Source organism: Perca fluviatilis, chromosome 23 (genome assembly GCF_010015445.1).
Source record: "Perca fluviatilis chromosome 23, GENO_Pfluv_1.0, whole genome shotgun sequence".
Taxonomy (NCBI): Eukaryota; Metazoa; Chordata; class Actinopteri; order Perciformes; family Percidae; genus Perca; species Perca fluviatilis.
The window spans coordinates 8549702-8573445 of NC_053134.1; the positions used below are offsets into that span (position 1 = coordinate 8549702).

Consider the following 23744-nt stretch of genomic DNA (forward strand, 5'->3'; position numbering starts at 1 on the left):
TTCCTGACAATATAAAGCTGTATACTAAATATAGATTTTTAATGTTATAAATGTAAAGTTTTTCGTGTGTTATGGTGCAAACACACAAAGCAGTGGCAAAGTGCATCCTGCAGTGAGCTGCCGTGCAATGTCTATGGAAAGCCGTTTGATTCTGCGGCAAAATGTGACCAAACTAAATTTGTGGGTAGTTTAAGTTTAAGCGGCAAAGTAAAAAGACATTAAATTCCCTTACCCCTTAGAAGCCATGAACATGCTTCCCAGTTGCAGGAAAATGTTATTACAGTGAGTGGCACGTCACTGCTGCTTGGTGTGTTTTCGGCGCAATGGTGAACAATTGGAGGAAGTGGGAAAGTCCAACTGGAATTACAAATCCTTGAATAAGTTGGAAGTCTTTCTGTAATTTATTGTTTGTCTTTTATTGTTGAAAGGAATGGAAACAATTGTAGTACAGTTGTAGTAGGTGGCTTTAGTGTGTGTGCCAGTGTATGTGACAGCTTAACCACATACAGTTTAATCTCACAACCATTCACTGGATACACAAGTATCCAGGCTAAATTAATAATAAATAAATAAAATGTCAAAAAACCCACTTTTGAACCCCTACCCTAGACTCTGACGGGCCTTTTGAAGTGTCTTCTCCAGCTCCTCGGCATAAAGCTGCTGCATCATCACCACATGATTCTTCATTCATCAGACCGAGTGTATGTTTTCCAGCTCCTGTTAAAAGATGCATCATCTAATTCATAATCTTTGGCATCATCTCTCTACACTTGAAACAGTTCATCACCTGTGCCAGGCAAATACCGCTGAGATAAAAAAAAATGGCTCAGGGTTTGTTTCACATAATTTTCCCATTCATCCCGTAGAGACTCTCCTTACCTTGCAGCCAACTGTGTATCACAGCTGATTGGTAAACCGTTGCATCACACAAATAGCTAGCGGCACTCGCTCACTCCTAACAAAGCTCTCCTTAGATCTGCCCAAGGCCCTGGTGGGAAAAATAAAATGAAGTCAGCTGACACAAGATGTTTTGCCTTGATAGTGCCATGGCGAGAAGCAGCATGGCATACAGCAGAGGGTAGGTCACGAGTTGAAGCATGTCTCAGGTCTTTTAAACTGAAAACTATATCAATTAGACAACACACACATACATATAGCACACAGGCCTACATATAGGCCTATACCCTAAAGAGTAGTTATCCATTTAAAAGTCGAATTGCAGAAGGATAAAAAAAAATTAGAGTGGCCATAATATTTAAAAGCAGGTAAAATAAGTCTTGATGGCAACAGAGAAAATTCACTATGAAGAACATGATCTGAAGAAGACAAAATGCTCGTTGCTTTACGCAAGATTTGTTGATTACAAAAATAATTTAAATCTGTTTCACACTAATAATTTTAGAGCAGGTTTTGACTATACTGTTCAGGCTGTTTCTGTCTTTCACTGTGAGGCTGTGAAACCAGCAGATAAAAGAAAAAGTCATAAGGCTTTCGATAAAAGATTGATTAAAAACGACAGAAAATGACTGGCCTGACAGAAAAGGAGTTCAGTTTACTGAGTAAGTGAATTCTCTGTTGCCCCTTTTTCACAATAGCTTCAGTGTTAACACTGTATTTAAGGTGGTCATCAAAAATGGTACCTAAATATTTACATGAGGTGACCATTTCAACCTTTTCATTGTGGATGATGTACTCGCTGGCTGTAGGTTTAACGCATCTAAAATCTATGAAAAGTTCCTTGGTTTTTGAGACATTTAAGTCCAAGAAGTGTTTCACACCAAGAAACAAAATCAGGGACAGCCTTCCCATTATCAGATGTTGAAACTTGGAGAAGGGACAGCAATACCGTGTCATCTGAAAATTTCACTAAGTGGCTGCCCTCCTGAGAGCTCCTACAACCATCAGTGTACATAATAAAAAGGAGGGGAGAGAGAAAACAGCCCTGTGGTGAGCCAGCAGGCTTGCATTTTAGAGGACTTTCTGCAGAAAACATATCCATAGACAAGTTGTTTTGCATCAAGCTAACTGGCATTGTATTTGTCAAACATTCATTCTTTGTCCATGATTGCATGTGACGCCAAATTTATACATTCCTTGCTGGAAATATTAAATTGTGCTAACAAGCTCACGGCTGAGAATTTGACTAATTTGACCAATTTAGCTCGTTGATTAGTTCTCACTCTGGAAACGCTTGGCTGGTGCAGACGAGATTCTTTCTCTGGTACGGAGTGGAAGTGATTGGTGTGCTCGTTATTCCCATGTGCAGCGGACTCAATCATTTCTCAGCCTCCCGCTGTCATCTGATATGCTGATTCATCTTGCCTCATCAGCCCAGACATGACACCACACTGCTTTCTTTCACCTGCGCTTTCCTCCTCCGTCTCTCCCCTTTACCTTCATTCTCATTGTATTATCTGTGTTTATCTGCTTCTTTTATGCACACAGACTTGCACACATAAGTTAACATCTGCTAACACCTACCCACCCAAGACCGACATGCATTCATAGTCTGTCACCCTTGAGCCACCTGAAGCCAGTTATGCTCACTTCCCCCTTATGTGCATATGAGAAAATGTATGCCATTTTGAAGCCTGGTAATAATCTGTGCGCTATTTTAAGAGCCAAGTGCCAATGGCAGGGGGTGGAGGAGGTTGATGATGAAGGTTGCTGATGTCACTGGTGTTGCCTGGCAACAAATGTGTGTTTCCAGTTGGCAGGGTTTGGCTGCCTCACCAGTGAGTGGTGGTGGCGAATGGACTTACAGTAGTGTTTTTAGATATCTCTCTGTCTCTCTGTTTGTCTTTGTTTCTCTCTCTCAGACTGACAGCAGATGCCCCTGTACACAAAATAGAACTACCATACAAAAGTGAACTGGACCTTCTCAAAATACCTGTCTTGTCAAATAAAGTGTAGAGTTGACAATTCGCCCCTGGACTTTGCCAGGGCTGGCATAGGAGTGTCTCCCACACATCCTCTTCCTTGAAAAAAAATCAGAGCCTTAGAGAGTCTGTGACCGTTTTACATCCTCCTTGAAAACACTATCCTCTCGCAGAAAAAAAACAGAGCCTTATAACAACCCAGCATTCACTAACTCGGTACATACAGTAGACAGCAATACAGCGAATCAGGGGTTAATGAGGAATCCTAACCTAAAACCAAAAAGGTAGACTGGAATATTACATAAACCATCACCTGCACGATATATTTTCCCAATTAGTTTCTTAGTGGTCATCTTATCAACATATTGGCTGTAACTGTGGTGCTACTTTCATAGAGAAAATAAAACGGCTAATTAAGAGAACTAGGTTAAGTTTCCAAAATCTTGAAGAAAACCTTCCCAGAAGAGTGAAGGCTGATATAGCAGCACAATAATGCCCATAGTTTTCAATAATCACAAATGGGCGTAATGTTTGGGTGTAGACATATTTTAATGCATTGAAGCAGCTGCCATGTGATTGGTTGATTAGATAATTTCATTAACGTGAAATGTAACAGGTGTTCTTAATAATCCTTTAGGTGAGTGTATATGCCCCCACCAATATTTTTTTCCTCAACTGATTGGTATTCTGTCCCAACTGCTCTCTACTCCACATAGGCCGGTGCCTTAGTTCTCTTCTGCAAAATTGTTTGAGTCTTGTCACTCGTGCTCCGTATTGTATCTCATATCATTCAACACAAAGCAACCAAAAAGATTCTGGTGCTCACTTGGTCTCATTACAATGCTGTAGAGACGGTAGCGCAGATGTCGCTGCTCCTGTAATTACATATCCGAGAGCTGAGGTTCCACTTTTGTGTTGCCTTGGTTTTTTACTGGGGGCTGCTGTCATCGTCTCTCTGACCTGGGAATTCATTCCCAGCCATTATATTATTTGTCTGCTGAGGTTTCTAAGCCACAAGCAGGGCCTTTCATTAGCAAGTTAAGTAGTGAATTTGTATGCATAAACTTAGTTTTGAGTGAATGAGGAGAGCTGTGTGTGTGTGTGTGTGTGTGTAATTGTTCATCTCGCTTTCATGTCTGTCTTTGGTGGGCGGCATCACCAACCTTTTGTAGTTGCTGCAACCTTTTCTGATTCCCCACACATTTTACTCTGCTCTGTTCTTTCTCTATATCCTTCTCTTTACTCTGACATTCAGCCCAACCAAAAAGACTCTGCTAACCAACCTTTTGGCCTCTTCTTGTGTTTGGATCCTCAACAGACTGCCAGTGATGGTCTTAGTGTGAGCTGTTTGAGTTGTATTGTTTAACACAGACTCCTAGCAGAACTAATCCCAGAAGGGTGTAGTGAGTTTTGGTCATCACTCATTCTTGGACCCAAATTTTCAGAGAAAAGGCAGGGAAATAACACAACACCATGTTCACCTGTCTTAAAGGTAGATATGTTTTGTATTGCAATTTTGTAGTATGATGCAAAAGTGTTATTTATGATTTCCTATTTCAATTTTTCATAGTTTTTCCCTTTATCTACCATTTTGTATGAGGTAGATGGAATGTTGGTTTTCTCTGAAGCAAACAAAATTGAAACATGGACTATAGAAAACAATGTCAAAGATGAAAACAATTCTCTTTGTTTGTTCTCATCCTCTTATCATCCTACCCCACACCATCTTTTTAAATGACCTCGGGTGGACTATCCAGTCCTCGTGACAGAGTTACTGTAGGAGTCAGCTTCACTGCTGTGCTTCCAAAAACTGACAAACTAAAAAACTCACTGCCATTTCTAACTTTTATTTGTGCTGTTGCTGTATTTGTTATCCAAGGTGAACGTTAATACAGAAGCCCAATTAGGAGAGGCATGTACTGTACAAACCTGCCATTAGGCAGCAGGTGCACGCAGCACCATTTATCTGAATGTTCAATAGAGCAGCTACATTCAAAAGTAAAAGTCAGCCAGTTATGTGGCTGCCTTCAAAGCAGATTTTACACTTATTTCAAAAAAATATGGACAGTACCACATTTTTTGTCATATTTTGGCTCGTAGCCCGGCACATTATATTTAAAAAGAAATGCGGTTTTAATTTAGTGTGCAGACCCTACAGACAGGGTTGAATGACAGTGTTACATTGTGTGATGGTTCATCTGTATTAGAAAGAAGTGGAGTGCTTGAGGATTTGCAGAGAATAAAGAGTGCAGGATCAGAGAGCTATCTTTGTTTTTCCTGAACACCAGTTCCCCCCCCCCTCTTAAGCTACTAGTAATGAGCATGGCTGTTCGATAGCTCCTTCTCAGCTGAAAAGGCGCCACGATATTGCCCATCCCGCTCTTCCGACACATCCTCCAACAACCCTCTCCCTCCCACATCCAATTCATCACACTCAAAATGGCTCTCACTGGCCAAGCTCATCTCCAACAGGTCGAAGGAAGATTGATTTGTTTGTGTACAGAGGCAAAGAAGAGCGGCGAGGGAGTGAGAAGGAGCAAAAGAAAAGGAAAAGACCATGATGGTAGTAGAGTAAGACTGATATCAAGGTGTGTTTTTGTGTCCGTATGTGTGCCAAAGACTCACCAACAGACAAGCAGATAGAAAACTGTGCGTGCGCTTCCATCCCACAGACAATGTTTTTTACTCCTCACTCCCCTCGAGTGTTCACTCACCTGTCTCAGCCTGTGCTGTCTGCCTTTCTTACCCAGCATATTAAATCTCTTCTGCACAATGTGACTAGAATAGTAGCAGGGGAAGTATTTTGTCTGTTTCACCTCAAGGACGTTTTCATCTTGATCTTTAAATAGACACATTTTGGATGGATAACTCCATTAGACTGGATTTTGTCCCCGTGGGAAGATCATGGTATACTGTTGAGTTATGAGGAGATCTTGGTGCTAAGGGTGTCAAAAGTCATATTGCTACATCAATAGGGACAGTGTCTGCTCATTGAAGTAATAATATAATTCAAATGTCGAAGACTGTAAAAACATTTTTTTCCAGGTAAGCAAAATGTTTTAAATCATTTTTGTATGTGTTCACTATAAGCCATGGGGTGTAGGAATTGAAATGTATAACTTCTCACTGCTCTATTATGCCTTCATATTGTGGGCGGAGGAAAGAACTTTCAGAGATCTTGGCAAACATCTGAGTCAGCTAGTTGGAATCTGAGTTCTGCTCTTGTCAGCCTACCATTGTTCATGTAAATGTGAGGACAAAATATTTTAGTGAAATTAAGTGAACTCATTTTCATTGAGATCGCTTTGCTTTGTAATGGTTTGATTTCATGCCTGAAAGCTGCACAGCCAGTTTGCTGTCTCTGCTGTAAAATGTCAAGGCGCAATTATATTGTCTTTTTTCATTTGGGTTTTGAATTTACTCTCCCATGCTTGAATCGCCGCCAGCGAGCCCTGGCTCCTGCTGTAAACAGCCAGGTTTAAACACTCCATTTACACGGTTCAGTGGTTGCGTCAAGCCCTAATCAACGTTCAATTCACTGGAGCTTTTAAAGGACCCTTATGGCGTCCTTCAGGGTCAGACAGATATAGTGGTTTGCCAATTTTGGCTAGTTAAAAGTGGATGAGATGATGTCATACAGTATAGGTTGATTATGATGGAGTTTGTTTGGCTATTTATCATTTATTTTAGCTTTTTAATTTTGCACAAAATACAGATTATTCAAAACTTCCACCATCCAATGGTGTCGCTAATGACCTTAAAATCCCACACCATGAATCTTTTGACCTAAAAAAAGTTTTACACATTACAGTATTTCCTCTTTGCTCTGATTTCATTTGGATTATATGATAGCCATAAAAGTTGCTGTGCAAGGAGTAGTGTGTTCCTTATAGGAAAGCGAAGGGCATGATTGGTCAACAGGGAGTCCATCACCACCCTGTCGTGACCCTGCTCTTTGACCAGGAGGTGCACCACTAACAGAATTAAAAAAAAAAAAAGTTTTTCTTTTATCATTTGTGCTTAATGCTGTCTGTGCTGACACTGATGGGCTTTGAACCCAGCAGGGAATGGCTAACCTGCCACGATGAATGAGGCGTACGTGGTTGCCAGTTCAGAGGGTGCTGTGTGGAACCCCCCCCTGCCCTCTCTTTATTTGATAACTTAACCCCCTCCTCAACCAACAGCAACCTCCTGCTCGTCGGCTCATGTCTTTGAAGCCTGCTGTGCTGAAGTTGGAAGCAGGTCTATAGTCGTCAGCACTTGTTTGATTAATAGTAGAGGGAATAGGCAGTCTATATTCACTTTAGTCTTACCTTTACAAGATGCTGGACATTCTTTTGTTTTGGTCAATGTTGATCTCATGTCCCATTGTTCCCTAAAATCTTACTTTAATGATCTTAACATCCTGCTCCTCCTTTTCTCTGTTGGGATCTCATGAAATCATGTTCCTTATTCCTAATTCTGACACTGCAGTCAGCATGTTGCAACTGAAAAGGTACCCAATGAAGTTGTGCACCAGTAGTACCAAATATTTATAAGTGGGTTTTGATTGTTGTCATGCACACGCACGAGGACTCAATGCTCTCACATGCATGCGGGTGAGGCGATTGACAATGGTTCATACTATTCCACTGATTGATAGGTGGCAGCAATGCACCAAGAATCATGGATGTAAACCATGCAGGATTTGTAAATGTTTATGAGGAACTGCATTCAACATGTGTATTTGAATGCATTTCGATGAGTAACACTGAATGTAAACAGAGACTTTGTTAACAAAAAAACTCCACAGGGCACCTTTAACTCCAGGAATAGCATTTTGTCCCTTTTTTTTTTTTTTTTTTAAGATCGATATTTTTTATTATTTTTATATTTTTTGAACCTACAGAACAGACCAACACAACTGAACAAGAACAACCCTCTCCCACCCCCCACCCTCTGCGGTCTCGAGGAAAAGAAAAACAAATAAGAAAAAACAGAAATCACACCTTGCCTAGTCACTCTCCTCTAACTCTTGTGATGCTGAGGTCATTAGGACTGATATTTGTGCTGCTGCGTTTTTCCATAAGTCTATAGTCGATTTGGCTTTGTTAATCCTTGCTGTAGAGATCTCAAGCATAACTGTCCAGAAAATACGCCAACCACTGTTTTATACAAAGTGAGTGGGGGGGAGCCAGCGCTGAGCTATCATTTTCGTGGTCGCAGTTGATCCGGCTAGTCAAAGTTTCTTCTGTCACCCAAGTAGATGTAATTTAGAGTCATCATTAAGTAACAAAACAATCGGGTCAGTAGGAAGTCGACATCCTATCACATCAGATATTATTGATGTTGTTTTATTCCAGAACTCATGCACCTGTTCACACTCCCAGACCATATGCAGGAAAGTTCCAGTTTGTTCAGGTTGACAGAACGTGCAATAGGGAGTAGGAATGACTTTAGAGACGTATCTCTTCTGAGGGGTCTCCCTCTGTTTTTTTTAAAGTAATTTTGGTGTCCAGGTTCTCACTGCAACCCAGGCTTTCTGTTTGTAGCCGACAGGTGTGTAACCCTAGTGAAGTCCCCTGTTGCTTTACTTCCCCCCCTCAAGGTTTAATGAGGAGTCTAAGATGCCTTTTTGCACATCACTGTTGTATCGACTGAGCAGTGATTTGCATAGCAGGCCTGCTAGCTTGAATGTTTTGCCATTGACCTTTGCCCTCTCAGAAGACAAGTCACTTCTGCCATCAGCGCTGCCACTGACTGCATATTTTAGAAGAATATGTGATTGAAACTGTATCCTCCCACCTCCCTCTCCCCCCTGTGCAGTAACTGATCTGATTCAGGTTTAGTGCACCTTGCTGCATGCATGAATTTGCATATTAACAGCGGAAAATGCCAAATAACTCGTAGCCACAATAACTCAAGCCCAATACATGACATGAAACATCATATAGAATAGATGATCCGATTACCTTTTGGAACAGCTTGTGCATAAATTTGCATGTTGGTGAAGAAAAATGACAGCGCATGAGGTAATTATGCTGCCTTTTGTTTGTTAACTGTATAAGTGTCAAAAGGCTGTTTTTTAATTAATAACTGAACAGCCAATGAAGCTTTCAGTCCTGTCTTTAAGATGAATATGCACCTTTGTTCAAACAGCATGCACCTACAGTTAGTAAAAAAAAAAAGGCAGATGTACCAGAGTGTTGAAGGTTATTTTGTGTTGTCTGTCACCTGTTCACGTTAGTTGAGACATCAGGTGAGTTAAGTAAAACTCTAAGCTCGGGGAAAGGAAAGCATGAAAGACAGATGGAAGCATTCAGGTGCATCGTTGTTTTTGTATTTACGGCGAGAAACCAACAAACACCCACTGACAAAAACTAAAACGTAGGAGTGTTTCTGCGACAGTGTTTTCAGATGTCAGTTTATCATAGAAGGCAGATGCTGATCTTAGGCTGGTCTACTGCTGTGTGATTTAATCTTGCTTACTGCGCTGGGTCAATTCTGTTATTCATTCTCTGGGTGGGCTAGTAGGACAGGGGCACGTTTTTGCAGTATGTGGAGCACAGTTGGTTGGCGGAGTCAAGGAGAGCCCATAGGAGCTGTCATAGTTTTGCATAATGTAGGTTAATGCAGCTCACAGAAGAAATGCAACCCAGTACCACAAGAGCTCTTTTGATCAGCCCACCATTAGAAGGTTCAACATTTTGCATAGAAAACTGTGGCGTTACACCACAGAGACTTGTGATTTGACTGAAACTTTATGGGTCTTCCACACAGATAGGAGTATTCACCTGTCTCTTTTTCTGTGTCTCTCTCATCAGAAACTGGCTCACCTATCACCTCCTCCTGTATCGGTCTGGGGAACTCGCTCACGCCACCTGCAGGTCAGGCTGGCAAACCTGTTCCGGGTTACAACGGTAAGAGTCTAAACTGTCGATCCACAGTGCACATTTCATTTTACTTTTCGTGGTTCATTATTTCATTGTCAGAATTGCTGCGTCTCAATTACAGATACATTTAAACCAAAGCTGCACATAGCAACTGCTTGTAATTCCCTGCAGAGTATTTAATATGTCTGCTCCTCCAGTTTGCCAGTGGGTGATAAACCACCTCTGAATATGGATTGCATGCTCTTCCCTTTCCACTAGTCACAGTGATCGATGATGACATGCAGGAGGTGAAACCAAGAACTCTGGGAAATATTGTGGTGAGGTAAGCTGAGTGATAACGTTCCCAGCCGTGTGAGCAGCTCAGTCATTGCTTTACCTTTCTTCTGTCACTCGCACATGCAAACACATTTAAAATGTGACAGAAAACACTAATCAAATGTAAACTCAAATCGTCATTAATCTGAATAATTCACTGTTGGGCAGCCTGTATCATAATCCAAAGAACCTAACTCCTGTTTGTTGCCAGGGTTAGAGAATGAAACGTGTGTATATTTATGTTGGAGAGCGACCTGTACAAAGTGGACTTCAACAAAAGCTCCAGCAGTTAGCCCTTTGTGCTGCCTTATCTTCCAGCGTGCTACCTATCTGTTATCACTCTCTCCATTTCCTTGTTCTTTGTAACTGCTGGTATTGACTCAGTGCCAACACGGGGCATTTCCAAGGAAACCTGTACAGTGCATAAAGGGGTAACGACCGGTAGAGCTGAAAATGGACGGGAACAACTGTGTTACTGTATTTCCTTCTAGGAGCCAGAAAGTCTGTATCCACAGCTTCATAAAATCATAATCCATATTTACAGAGAGTGAGGTTGATATGGCTTCTAAGTGCTGTGTTTTAATGTCAAGTCAAAAAAAGTACATATCTTATATTTTGTATTTATTTTTTCATTTTAAAGAACAATAGAACAGACAAACACACTTGAACCATATCTTAATTTATTTTGTTATTATATTAGCATTTTTCTTTTAGCTTTTTAGCTGCAATCTTTGTGCATAGGAAGTGAGTGTGACAGACTCTTAAAATTAAAACCAGGCAGACAAACTTATACATTAGTTTATTAGTTAATGATGTAACATTTTTCCATTTTGCCTCAAACAATATCGGAAGAATGTGTGGATTTCGCTGCAGTCATAAACAGTGGATAGGATGCTTTTTTATTATCCACTTTCAGCATCAGAAATGAGATCTTTGGTGTGTTTGAATATTCTCCTTGTAGTGAAATGAATCTATACAGAGGCATGCTTAGGGTTCAAACTTGGGAAATGGGATCATCTTGGTCAAGAAGGGGATTACTGATTAACAAAGATTGAGTAACTGAGCGCACGCGTGTGCGTGTGCGTGTGTTGCATAGGAAGTGAGTCTGTCACACTCACTTCCTATGCACAAAGGCTGCAGCTAAAAAGCTAAAAGAAAAATGCTAATATAATAACAAAAAAAATTAAGATATGGTTCAAGTGTGTTTGTCTGTTCTATTGTTCTTTAAAATGAAAAAATAAATAAATGTGTGCGTGCGTGCGCCAAGGTGAAGTCTAGCAGAGGCTGGCTGTATGTCTAGACGGTTATCCATTATTATATTGACTGAAGTCTGTAAGACTGCTCTTAATGCTTTCTCAATTATTCAAACCTTAAAAGACATTCAACTAGATATTCATTTTCATATAGACGGTGTTACTTAATGCCATGCTTAAAGTAATGTTTTGCAGACTCACCTTTATTATTAAATTTCAACCTTTATTGTTGTACATTTATGGCAGAAGCAAAGGGTTAAAGGGGGTTAAAAGAGAAATATCAGAAGTGAACTAAAGTTAATTTTTAAATACTTTTTCCTTCAGACTACCTTTACCACCTGGTGCAGCTTTGTCACTGTGGCAGAACCACAATCTGTTCACTAAGCTCTACTTCACCAAGTTCCCAGTAAGTGTCATCATTTCCTCACATTCTGATGTTTATTGGACATGAAATAATTTGCACAGCTGTCTGATTTGATTAAGAACAATTGCATTTCCTTGGAGTCCTGTTCAATTTCGTCTTTCATGACACTGGATTAATAATGTAGTGGGTAGTGATAAGTGTGTGGTAAAAGGTTGCCCTCTAGTGTTGAAATCTTTACAGAGCCACTTGCAGCCAGTGTTGGGCAAGTTACTCAGGAAGTGTAATATGTTACTCTTTAGCTATTATTAAAAGTAATATTACTTATTACTTAGTATCAAAAGTAATTAGTTATGTTACTCCTTTACAGGAGGAGTCAACAATCAACCAAACTGCATAACTTCAAACGTTCTGCATTCAGGCTGTCAACTGTATTTACATAGGCCTATTAAGGTTTTTGGTCAAGTTTCACATAGGCTTACATTATGAAAAGGACCTGGTGACGCAGATTCCCATAACCATAGTAACTTGCTGTGCCTGGTTGCACAAGGCGAGACAGGAGAGGGACGCAGCTCTGCTCAAAGTGACACGTTGGATGTCATCAATGTTCCTACTCGAATCAAAGCCTTTATATAATGACAATCCTTTCAGCTGTTGAAATGTTTCCCTCTCTGTCGTCCTTCGTTTAGCTTTCTGGCTCGTAGCCGACGTGACGTGACCTGCCCTGACCTGCTGCGTGCTAAATTACGACAAGCGTACACGTCACGTCATCATATAAGAAAGCCTACCTTGGATAAAAAACAAATCACGGGTAACGCCGTAACGCAGCGATATTGGATTAGTAACTGTAATATAATTACTGTTTTGGAAATTGTAATCCCTTACACTACTTGTTACTGTGGAAAGTAATAATATTGCAGTAATATATTACTAAATAATGAGGGTGGTGTTGGCGCAGGGGTTATGACACATGCCTTTGGTGTGGGAGACTCATGTTCGATTCCCACTGCGATACATCAACCAATGTGTCCCTGAGCAAGACACTTAACCCCTAGTTGCTCCAGTGGCGTGTGACCTCTGACATATATAGCAATTGTAACTCGCTTTGGATAAAAGTGTCAGCTAATGACATGTAATGTAACACTTAGACACATAGAGAGACCTCATAAATTCAAATGTAGTCAGATTTTCCGTGTTAGAAGTGAAGGAGGCTCTCCTGACTTGCTCCAAATACCGCAAGGAACAAAATGTAATCATTCCTTTCTGTTCCACCATCAGGGTTACTATGACACTATGGATGCAGGTTTTGTGGATGACGAGGGTTTCCTTTACATCATGTCCCGGTCTGATGATGTCATCAACGTGGCAGGCCACAGGCTGTCAGCTGGAGCATTGGAGGAGGTAGGAGATTCATTACAGAGGAGGTGACACAAAGGTTTTCCCAAACTGTTCTTTGAGGTATTCTTATGTATGTATGTATATGTGTGTGTTTTGCAGTCAGTGCTGCTGCACCCTGCAGTGGGAGACTGTGCTGTGGTGGGTCTAGAAGACACTCTGAAGGGTCTTGTTCCATTAGCCCTGTGTGTACTCAAGAATGGTGAGGCATGACTGAAGTAATATAGAATATCAATGCATTGTGATTCCTGGGTTATTTCGCCACACGTAGTTTTCCTCTTCGATTTGGTGATGTCACCCTCTTTTACCCTTTTATAAAGTAAGATACTTAATCAAAATTAAATTCCACGTGGCATTAAAACCACATGTGCTTGCTTGTGTCATGTGCTGTGTGTCTCAGGTGTGCAGAAAAATGAAGAAGAGATCATAAATGAGATGGTGAAGCTTGTAAGAGACACCATCGGACCCGTGGCTGCCTTTAGGAAAGTGATTTTTGTCCGAGGATTGCCGAAGACGCGCTCTGGCAAAATCCCTCGCTCCTCTTTAGCCAACCTGGTCAACGGCAAGCCCTACAAGGTTTGAAATAACTGCATTATTCCTATCACCAATAGTTTTATGAAAGTTAAGTTCTGCAGGATATAATCGCTGAGGGGGAATATTGTTAGTACATAACATATTTCATGTCTCCTGTGCTAAGCATTACAGCTGCTCCGGAGACAGTAAAGCTAATTTTGAAATTCAGAATTTGAGTAATAATGGTGCTTTAGCATATAACTAACTTTTTATAATATACTATACTATAACTTTTTATGACATTCTATATATCATGCCTTTTTTTGACAATTTTATAACCTACTGTACTATGACTTTTTATTACATTTATGAAATACTATGAGTTTTATTTGCCATACTACCTACCATACTTCAACTTTTTACGTTTTTCAACATCCTATCCTATGACTTTTTTATTTTTTTTCGAAATACTATACTATTAATTTTTTTGACATACTATGACTTTTTATGACATTTTGACATCATACTATACTATGACGTTTTTATTTTTTCCACATACTATACTATGACCTTTTTGACGTCATACTATACTTTGACTTTTTTTTTTTTACATACTTTACAATACAATGTCTTTTTTTCCGACATCCTATACTATGACTCATGATGTTTTCAACACACTATACTATGACTTTGTAAAAATGCAAAACTATAATAACCTTGCTCACAAGCCGGAGGATCGAGGAGTCGAGGAGGTACAAATTTAGGAAATGGGAAAGGGCCTATGAGCTTTTTGTGACTTTTTCGACATACTATACTATGACTCTTTTTCACATATTATAGTATGATATTTTATGACAATTTGACGTCATACTATACTATGGCTTTTTAATTTTTAATCGACATACTTTGACCTTTTTTATGTTTTTTTTTTTCCCAACATACTATACTATGACTTTCTGATGTTTTCAACATACTATATACTATGACTTTTTCGACGACTCACTATACTATGACTTTTTTTCAACATCCTTTACTATGACTTTTTGATTTTTTTCGACATACTAACTTTATTTCGACATAATACTATGACATTTTTTTCGACTTACTGTAAAAAAATTTTTATGATTTTTTTCTACATACTATACTGTGACTTTTTATGATTTTTTTTCCGACATCCTATGGTATGACTTTTATTTTTTTTCGACTATACTGACTTTTTTCAACATCTTATACTATGATTTTTTTCGACATACTATACTGACTTTTTTATGATTTTTTTTTTCTTCAACAACCTATACTGACGTTATGCTGACGTTTTTATGAATTTTTTTTTTGACATGCTATCCTTTGACTTTTTGACATACTATAACCTTTGTTACTTTTTCAACATACTATTGTGACTCTTGTTTGACATTTTGACGACTTACTATACTATAACTTTTTCTTACATTTGTTATGACATGTATCTAATTGTAAGTATGTTAAAATGTTTTTGCATTGTATAGAGTACAAGTATGTACCATTCAATGATTGCTTTTGCATTAATTAGTGTGGTAACTCTAAGTTTTCTTTGTATTTAAATTATTTATTATATCCATTAGAATTTACTAAAACAATATTTTCCCCACAGATCACTCCAACCATCGAGGATCCAGAAGTCTTCAAAGACATCGAAAGGCAGGTAGAAAAAGCTCTGAGCACTCGCTGAGCCTGAACTCACTCCAGGTGCTGCAAATTTAAACTAAAATGTGTGAACCTTCTTATAAGTCAAGTTGAAGGTAGACCTCGATGTCAGTAAGTTTTACAGGGCTAATATTTCCATTTGTATGTAACCTGAAACTATACTGCATAGTCATAATTAATGAGCAGAGGCAAGGTACGGCTACTGTAAGTATAAAATAATGCCCTTGAGCCATAAACATGTTGAATGGAGAAATAATGAAGAAAACTCATTTACTGACAGTAGTTTTCTTTTTTTTTATTGACAATGAAAATTTGCTTGCTCACCACTTAGTTTTGACCGAAGTACAAGAAGTAATAAATAAAAAAATGGACACAAAATAAAATGATTCATTGTTCGTGCAAATTGAAGATGTAAAAACAAATTAAAAAGGGTAAGACTTGAGTCGTCCATCAGAAATAAGTAAAAGACAGATAACAGGGCTGTACAATAGGTTACCCTGGAAACGCTGACATAAACAAAGAGTTAACAGTTACACTCATGTAAGTCACAGCAAGCAACAGGTTTGTCATTAAATGTCACCTCACTTCAACATGGTCACATACACTCTACGCACACTATGAGCTAAAGCAGTCTGTCTTTTAGTTATTTCCTTTTGTTTTGTTAAAGTAGTGTCTGAGGGGTGGGGGAGAAGGCCAGCTTGGCTGAGTGTGTAGTTGTCCTTTGTGTTAATGTATCGCCTGACAAAACATACAGTACAACAAGTGACAGCTTCTATGAATGACGTTCTGCTTTTTTGTTCTCTGAGAAGAGGTTTTTGTGCAACTTCGGAGAGCAATGGCGCCTCTTGTTTTGTCCTTGGCTACTAAATAGTCTGTTGAGTTGATGCGGTTGTATCAAAGTGCTTGTCATGTCATTCCAGTGCATTGACATGTCCTCTTAAAATGCTCCTTTAGGACAGCGAGTCCATAAGAAAGGAAGTTTGTTGGTGCCAGAAATGGGGCTCAGAGTGTTTTTTGTCACCACTAGAGGGCAGGTTTTCACACCACATCCAGTGTCTTTCTCTCTTGATGGTGCAGCACAGGTTCATCGTCATCATTAGCACAATGAAAAAATAAAACCATATGTACAAAATGATCTAGAGAGGACAGGGTAATATGGAGACAGTTTTAAGAGCAGCATATATTAATCTATGGTCCACTAAATGAGGTGGCAGGGATGTTTTTTGCACAAACTCTGAATATCTTTTTTTTTTTTATACATGTGTGTGTGTATATATATTTATATTTAAAAAATGGCATTTATTTACAGATAACCCACACATCTCCTGTAGAAGAAATACACAGTACGTTATGCTGACAACGGGGCAGCCTGCAGGACAGTTTAGCACCGGCATCTGGTGCCCACATAAGGAGGAGAAGTAGGTCGGGGAAGGGGGTCAGAGAGGAGAGGAGGGCTTCTTGGCAGTGCGTGTCGTCAGAATGGTTTGTTCCTCGGCCGGTTGGCCTGTCCACCAGCTCCGCTAGTTAATCTCCATTCAGAACTGTACCTGAAGGGAAGCAGAATGAGAAGTTTTCAATAGGGGTACTGTAAAGTTGACAAGGTTTCTAAAGAAAATATGGAAAAACCTAAATTATAACATGCCAAGAATGTAATTGGAATCGGTCAAATTTGTGCCATACTGGTTGCAGCTTGGAAGGTGACTTTGGAAACAGCAAAGTAATCGTTAACCATATATACTGCTAATTTAGTTCTTTAGAGCAGTATGAAATGTGAACTTTTGACCTTCATTTTTCAGCATTCTCTAAACAAGATGGATCACATATTTACAGAAATACTCAGTGATTGTAAAGTTCAGTCCTTAGGAGCTGTGCTTTTCTAAATATCCAAGTATCTTCTGTGTGAATGTTTTGCAAAGAATCTTAAAAAGCAGAGTCTGAAATGGAGGAAGTGATAAAGTCGCAAAGGTGTTTTTTTCTGGGTGCCTCTATGCAAATCGTGCGCTGTATTCGTTTGTGGTGTTGATAGCTTAAAGCAGTGGAAAAAAGATGAATACTTTCAGCAGCTAAAGGTGAGATATTCTGTGTGCAGAAAATAGTCATACCATCAGTTTTTGTTTCCTGTGCACATATACAGAATTGAACCCTTTGCTCTCACTGATCTTTGCACTGTATTCTGTCTTCTTTTCTTTTGCTGTGTGGGAGTGCTGATGAAATCCTTAGAAACAGCCTGCAGGGTGCTTCATGGGATGAGCAAATGATTTGGAAACAAAGTTATAGTTATAAAGATGAATCTCGCACAAACTTTTTCCCATGAATCAACTGATCCTCTCTTATATGATAACTGTAGGCAGAGCATTATATCATATTATAATATGGGTCTACTGTGCCTCTAACTTCTGCACTTATTACATTCTGGAGGCTTGTAATGATGTTGATCCAGGAGTGAAATAAGTCTAAACTGGTAAATGTACTGATAGCAGCCTACCTACTGTAACACCTGTGGCGTACACTTTAAGAAACTGACATACTATAATGACTCTTTGACTTTGATGAAATATTTAAAGCCTACTATGAATTTTGTTTTTACTTTATTACATACTATACTATGATTTTTGACATTTTTATAATCTATTACTATGATTTTTTACTTTGACAGACATACTATGACTTTGGAGATTTTTTATGACGTACTAAACTATGACTGTTTAGAATATTTTATGACATACTATGACATTTTTACTCTTCTATGAATTTCTTTACTTTGATGACTTACTATGACTTTTTCTTTTTCGACATACTATGACTTAGACTTTTTATGATTTTTTTTGACATACTATATGACTTTTTTCACGATTTCTTTCTGTCTCTACTTTCTGATCCCTACAGAGTAAACTATACCTGTTATAAAGGGAGTTGAGAATGAGGAAGTAATTTTGTACATAGCGGTCAGCTGTCTTCCTGGGCTTTTCGTGCTAAACAATGCATCCAGAGCAGAATTCAGTGTTCTCTTTGCCGCTTGCATTTGCATCAGGTTGTCACTACAGATGCAAAGAGACAGCATATCAAATCAAAGCAAATACTTGAGATTACACTTTTTCACTGCACCTGGCAGTACAAAGAAAACAGTTGGAAATAAAACTAGGGCAAGCTCACTTTGTAATCTTTAAAGTCCTGATAAGTCCCACGACAAGGCCTATTTTTTGGAGCCTTGAACTATCATCATCATACAAAGGAACTTTGTTAATTTGTCTCTGTGTAAGGTACCTCCTCATTTATTTGAAGCAAATTTCTTCACTACCGACTCATCTTTTTTAGCCAAACATTAAAGAGCAGACATTAGTGTGAGACGGTGGCTCGCTGCTAGCCCTGCCGTCTCCTATCACCTTATCACAGCTAGCTCGCAAAAACAGCACAGGCTCGCCAAGTCGATGAGACAAACACTTATTTTGGGAAACAACTCTTTTCTCTAACCCAATATCTGTTTTAAGTACTTCTGAAGAAAGCGGTGTATTTAACAGAGCGAGAGTCTGTGTTGTGTTACATACAGCGTACAGTTTAAGGTCCCTCTCTTCCTCCTCTCAGCAGGAATAGGTTCTCACCGTGGAGCTGTCCAGCCGCTGCACTGCAGACGGTCCAACTGTAGGGGGAGACAGCGAGAGAGAAAGAGCTTTAAGTCTAAATATTAAAGCCTCAACATTATTACATTGAGTGACAAGGAGACATTCCTCCACTTGGCCACCACCCCAAATATGTGCCACGAGATTAGACGTCCTCAACGGTACGAGTGAGATCACAAGCAAAACATGTTTCTCACACAACAGAGCTTACTTGTAGTGTCACCCCTCAGAAGAGAAAGCCATGTATCACGCACTCAAAGGAAGTCTTCATTTTGAGTGGATAACAGCAGCAACAAGATTTGAGTGTATTGTGGATGTCACAGACCAGGGAGCACAGAGAATAGAGACAGAGGAACACAGGAAGGCTGTTTCAGTGTCACCGGGAACACTTTGTTAGAGGAGAACACTGGCCGAAATCAGTGCAGTGGGATGATTTCCAGACGGGTATCACAACCTCAGGTGGCATAATACACTCTGCATCCCTTTTAAAGGATAATTTCCAGTTCATTACAACTTGGATCTTTGAGCTTTACTGTTCATTCTTGGCCTTGGAAACAGCAGTTGACTGAACAATCTCAATTCAAGGACCACTTAGTCCAAGGTGCTCATAATTATTATAATTTTTTTTTACATTTACAGTTCCAAGACAAATGAACAAACTAAATCTAATAATGTGGTTGAGAGCTCTAAAACAAGTGAGTAATTAGTCTTATTTTAGTAGTTTTGACCATCGTTCCAATTGGCATTAATACCTTTGAATTTAAGCAAGTAAATTGCTGAGACCTGGTAATGCGGCGACATCGCTAGAAAAAAGTAAGAAGGGGCAAAATACATTAACAGTCAGACGATAATACAGCTTTCAAACAAATCCACCAGTTGGGAAGTACTATTTCGGAAGGTGAAAATGCAGGCAAACTTTACCATTTTTATCCAAACTGTCCGTTGTAAACATCCTGCTCGAGGAAGCTTTGACGTTACCGTACTTTCCTGTGCAGTCAGCCGAGCCGGGCTTGCATTTTTCGTTGCGTTCACTTTTAATTTAACCTCAAAGTAAAGTGGTTTAGACAATCTGGCTTAATTGTTAACCTGTGATATATATATATATTTTTTTTCAATGTCACTGTGTTCCCAGATCACAACTGTTACCTTGAGTACATTGTAATCAGAACAAATTAAAATGATGACCGAAACTACAAGAACAAGAACTAAGTTGTAATGACCCGGAATCCTTTAATAAAAGCCCATTTCAGCCAGTGTCCTCTTTTAACATCAGAGGGATGAGAAATGACACAAACTGTCAGTTTGAGTTCTTGAGACATCCAGTTACCTATGTAAAGCTCCTGATTCAGGCCAACTTACATAGCACTGCTCAGCCACCTTTTGCTTTCCTGCTCAGCTACTGTAACTTCAAGGGTTACGCCAGCAAGCATGGGTCTTAATCCATAACTTGGCCCTCTAGCTTTTACAACCAGGGTGACTAAACAACTATTTTGCAACTTTGCAAAACGACACCCTTGGGAGTTGGATATCAGAGAGACTGAAGAGTAGTAGAGAAAGAGGTGAGAGACCACAGAGAAAAGGAGAGATACAGTGGTTGGCAGAGACCATGTGAAGGGAAGGAGGGTGTATATGTAGAATAATAAGACACGCAGGGCCAACAAGCCCAGAACCCTCAGAGGGGCATAGCTGACCTTGAAACCAATCCAAATACATGTCGTCAGGACTGTCATCCAGCGCCTCATAGAGGACTGCGGAGCAGCCATCACAGAGTCGGAGAGAACAAGAGACAGAGTCACAACACAGCAAGGAGCAGCTACTCCTGCGCTCAGGTGGGGTGTACAACAGGTGGATTTAACCTTTGCTTTGTAGCTGCCTTTGGAAGCCACTTTTCAGAAAATATCCATCTCTAACAAATGTCATGCACTATAACAATAACACCAAGTACTGAAATAACAATCTGCCAGTGGATGAATGAAGGTGCAGGGACAGGCACTTACCCTCAGGGGGCAGTCTTCGGGAGTGACCAGACGTGGCGGTGAGACGGAATCCAGCAGGGAGCGTCTCCGCTGATCCGGGCATCATACTTATACCGTGAACGTCTCTGGGCGGGAACTGCCTCCTCCACGATGGACCTCGGAAGTCTTTGTCTTCACACTGATGGACAGATAAAGGTCATTCACGTTTTGTTTAGGCACAAAAGGTAAATACACAGTCGATAATAATAGCCCATAAATCATGTAGGAAAACACTTCACTTTCAAATTGGCCTCACTCAAAGTGATAGGGTGTTAAAGAAAGAAAGGTTATTGATTTCTCTGTTTATATGTTATTACTTCAGGGCTAAGATGACTAATGAAATGAAAAATAAATAAAACCACTAATGTAAAAGGCCTAAGTGATTGGAAGTGAAAGTAAAAAGTGTCCAACAAGGACCACTGCATTAAAAAAAAAAAAAAATCTTGCTTATCTTGCTTTGAGTGTGCAGACTTGTTGACGTTAGCTGTGATAAGGTTTACCTTGTCTATTTTCAAAATAATTGCATTTAGCCAATTTAGGTCACCGTAAGGGATAAGCAACATTCTTGGAATAGGACTTCTGCATCTTTAAATCTGAACAAAACATATTTACAACTATTGTACTGGCTATTGTATGTGAAAGCTCTTATGAATACATAGTAATCACTGTGAGCCATTTAAAAATATAGTTCATGTTTTCAGGGCATTATTGATGGGGCAGCTTCATTTAACTGGTCTGGATTTACAAACGAAATAAAAACCAGAATTAAAGATCTTGTGACAGTGTGTAACTAATTATGTTTAAAAGTGTAATTGTTGCAAGTGATCTGAAATGACCATTTCCCCTCACAGCGGCGTGAGGTCAGTCTTGTGGTTAATAGTTGAGCTCACCTCATCCAGTCTCCTGTCGGTGCCCAGCGCCAGCATATTATTGTACTCTCGCTCCAGAATCTGACGTGCCTGAGGGGGTGGGAAAAAAAACTCAACACATTCCGATTTCCACAAAGCCAGCTATTTTTAGCAGAATGGTAACAGAGGCAGCTGACACATTACGTTATTCGCGCTGCATATCCATTTTACCTGAGTATAGATGAGATGAGCAGTAAAAATTCACAGGGCAACCTGCCAGATTGACAGTTGGCAAATCTGCATGTTCTGATTTAGATTCGACCAGCTTTTTGAAGGCTGATACCGACATAGCTCTACTTTTGGACTGAAGCTGGTGAAAGACAATATTCCTGCCCACATTTAGCCCCTATAAATTTGACTTGACGATGCCATACAAAAAGTAAAAAAAATAAAATAAATGTTCGGTGTTTCCGTATGCAGTGTGGAAAAGCTATGAAGTGACATTCAGACCAGACATTGCTGATGGACATCAGATTTTTGGCAAAACATCGGTCTAACCTCAGTTTGAATTCAAAACAGTTGCAAAGTCAAATGTACCTGTCGTTTTTTAACAGTCTGATCAAGGCAAGTGTTGGCGCAGCTATAGTACCTGAGTGTTTTGGTTGGGGATCTGGAGGAGTAGCGCCAAACTGCTATAGTCAAAGTTGTCATCCAAGGCGACCAGAGCTCCATGCACACCGCTCTCTAGCAGGATGTTGGCGTAGTCTCTCAGGCCTATGCTCTGCACCCAGCGGATGACTCGCTCATTACTCCACACCAGTACATCTGCACACACACAAGTACAGAAATCTCATGTTAAAGCTTGATCTCTTATTTATTTATTCACAGGATCTTGTTTTTGCTTTGTTATGATGATGATTGTTTTGTTTTTTTTTGGGTACGCTTGCCTCTCATTTCATGCTGGCTATGCTCCCTGCGTCTCTCCAGTTCCTTCCTGTCATAGTTGAGCTTCTTCAGACCCATGATTCCATACTGTAAACTTGTTCTGGTGTTAGAAAATGACACATATACACAGACGTGATGGGAGAAACGTTTTTGTCATCCATTTGCACACACACACACACACACACACACACACACACACACACACACACACACACACACACACACACACACACACACACACACACAAACACAACACACACACACACACACACACAAAAAAACACACACACACACACACACACACACACACACACACACACACACACACACACACACACAGCCTAAAACATCCATAACAGAAAGAGTTACTGAAACTCAATGAAAACCATCCCATCTAAAAAAATGTAATATCTTACGGGGATTTTAGTAATATCTATGATTGATTCTGTCTGCTGACAGGTGAGCTGAGTCCAGTACCTGTGGAAGCTGTCCACCATTTTGAGATGCACCCTAAGGTCCTTCTTGGTTAGGTGGTCCAGCATGCGCGCGTCCACCAGGCACTCCATGAAGTAGCTGCGGTACTGAGGTAGTCCTAGACTGGGCAGCCACTCGTTCCCTATCCACTCATGGTTCATGTCGCCATAAGCTAGAGTCTGATAGAGAAGACATAAGTCAGCACACTTGATTGTACTGGATACATGCTCATATTGGCTGTAAGATGTCATCTGTAATAAATGTCATAAATGGACAGACAGCAGGGTTTCCCCTTACCTGTGCCCAGCTGCCCTCTTCTGAATCGGACTTCTGATTGAAACAAGGACAAGAAAAAAAAAGTATACTTAGGACAGGAAATGAAGGCCCACATTTTTCTATAACAAATCCTGCATCTGCATCCAAATGTCCCTTAAAATGTTAAACTCAGCTGATAACAGTGCATGAGTGCATGCTGAATGAACAAGGGAAATATCAGACAATATAAAGGTGCTCTAAGCGATGTTGGGTGACGTTACTTCTTGTTGACGTTCAAAGTATTTTCAAACAAAACGGA

General features: G+C 39.8%; 2 protein-coding genes across 14 annotated transcripts in view; one reads left to right on the forward strand and one right to left on the reverse strand.

The window, feature by feature from the left end:
• acss3 (acyl-CoA synthetase short chain family member 3) overlaps positions 1–15654 on the forward strand; it is a 49768-nt gene extending 34114 nt beyond the window's left edge. The window contains exons 10-16 of the mRNA XM_039791529.1: positions 9683–9778; positions 10010–10073; positions 11644–11725; positions 12959–13081; positions 13178–13277; positions 13476–13651; positions 15219–15654. Of these exons, the coding sequence (XP_039647463.1) occupies positions 9683–9778; positions 10010–10073; positions 11644–11725; positions 12959–13081; positions 13178–13277; positions 13476–13651; positions 15219–15296 (719 nt within the window). The 3' untranslated portion in view covers positions 15297–15654. The remainder of the gene's footprint in view (positions 1–9682; positions 9779–10009; positions 10074–11643; positions 11726–12958; positions 13082–13177; positions 13278–13475; positions 13652–15218) is intronic.
• Positions 15541–23744, reverse strand: part of ppfia2 (PTPRF interacting protein alpha 2) — a 228669-nt gene continuing 220465 nt past the window's right edge. For 3 of the 13 annotated variants that reach the window (XR_005638144.1, XR_005638143.1, XR_005638145.1), the window contains 10 exons: positions 23468–23500; positions 23174–23349; positions 22699–22796; positions 22401–22576; positions 21794–21862; positions 20886–21042; positions 20580–20636; positions 18817–18908; positions 18170–18309; positions 15541–17508 (listed from right to left, as the gene is read on the reverse strand). Coding sequence is in view for 6 of the 13 variants with exons in the window: in XM_039791524.1 (XP_039647458.1) it covers positions 17488–17508; positions 18871–18908; positions 20580–20636; positions 20886–21042; positions 21794–21862; positions 22401–22576; positions 22699–22796; positions 23174–23349; positions 23468–23500 (825 nt within the window). In the remaining 7 variants the exon portion in view is untranslated. Of the gene's footprint in view, positions 17509–18169; positions 18310–18816; positions 18909–20579; positions 20637–20885; positions 21043–21793; positions 21863–22400; positions 22577–22698; positions 22797–23173; positions 23350–23467; positions 23501–23744 lie in introns of those variants that run through there. The other 10 variants (XR_005638147.1, XR_005638148.1, XR_005638142.1 and 7 more) reach the window with 9 other exon arrangements.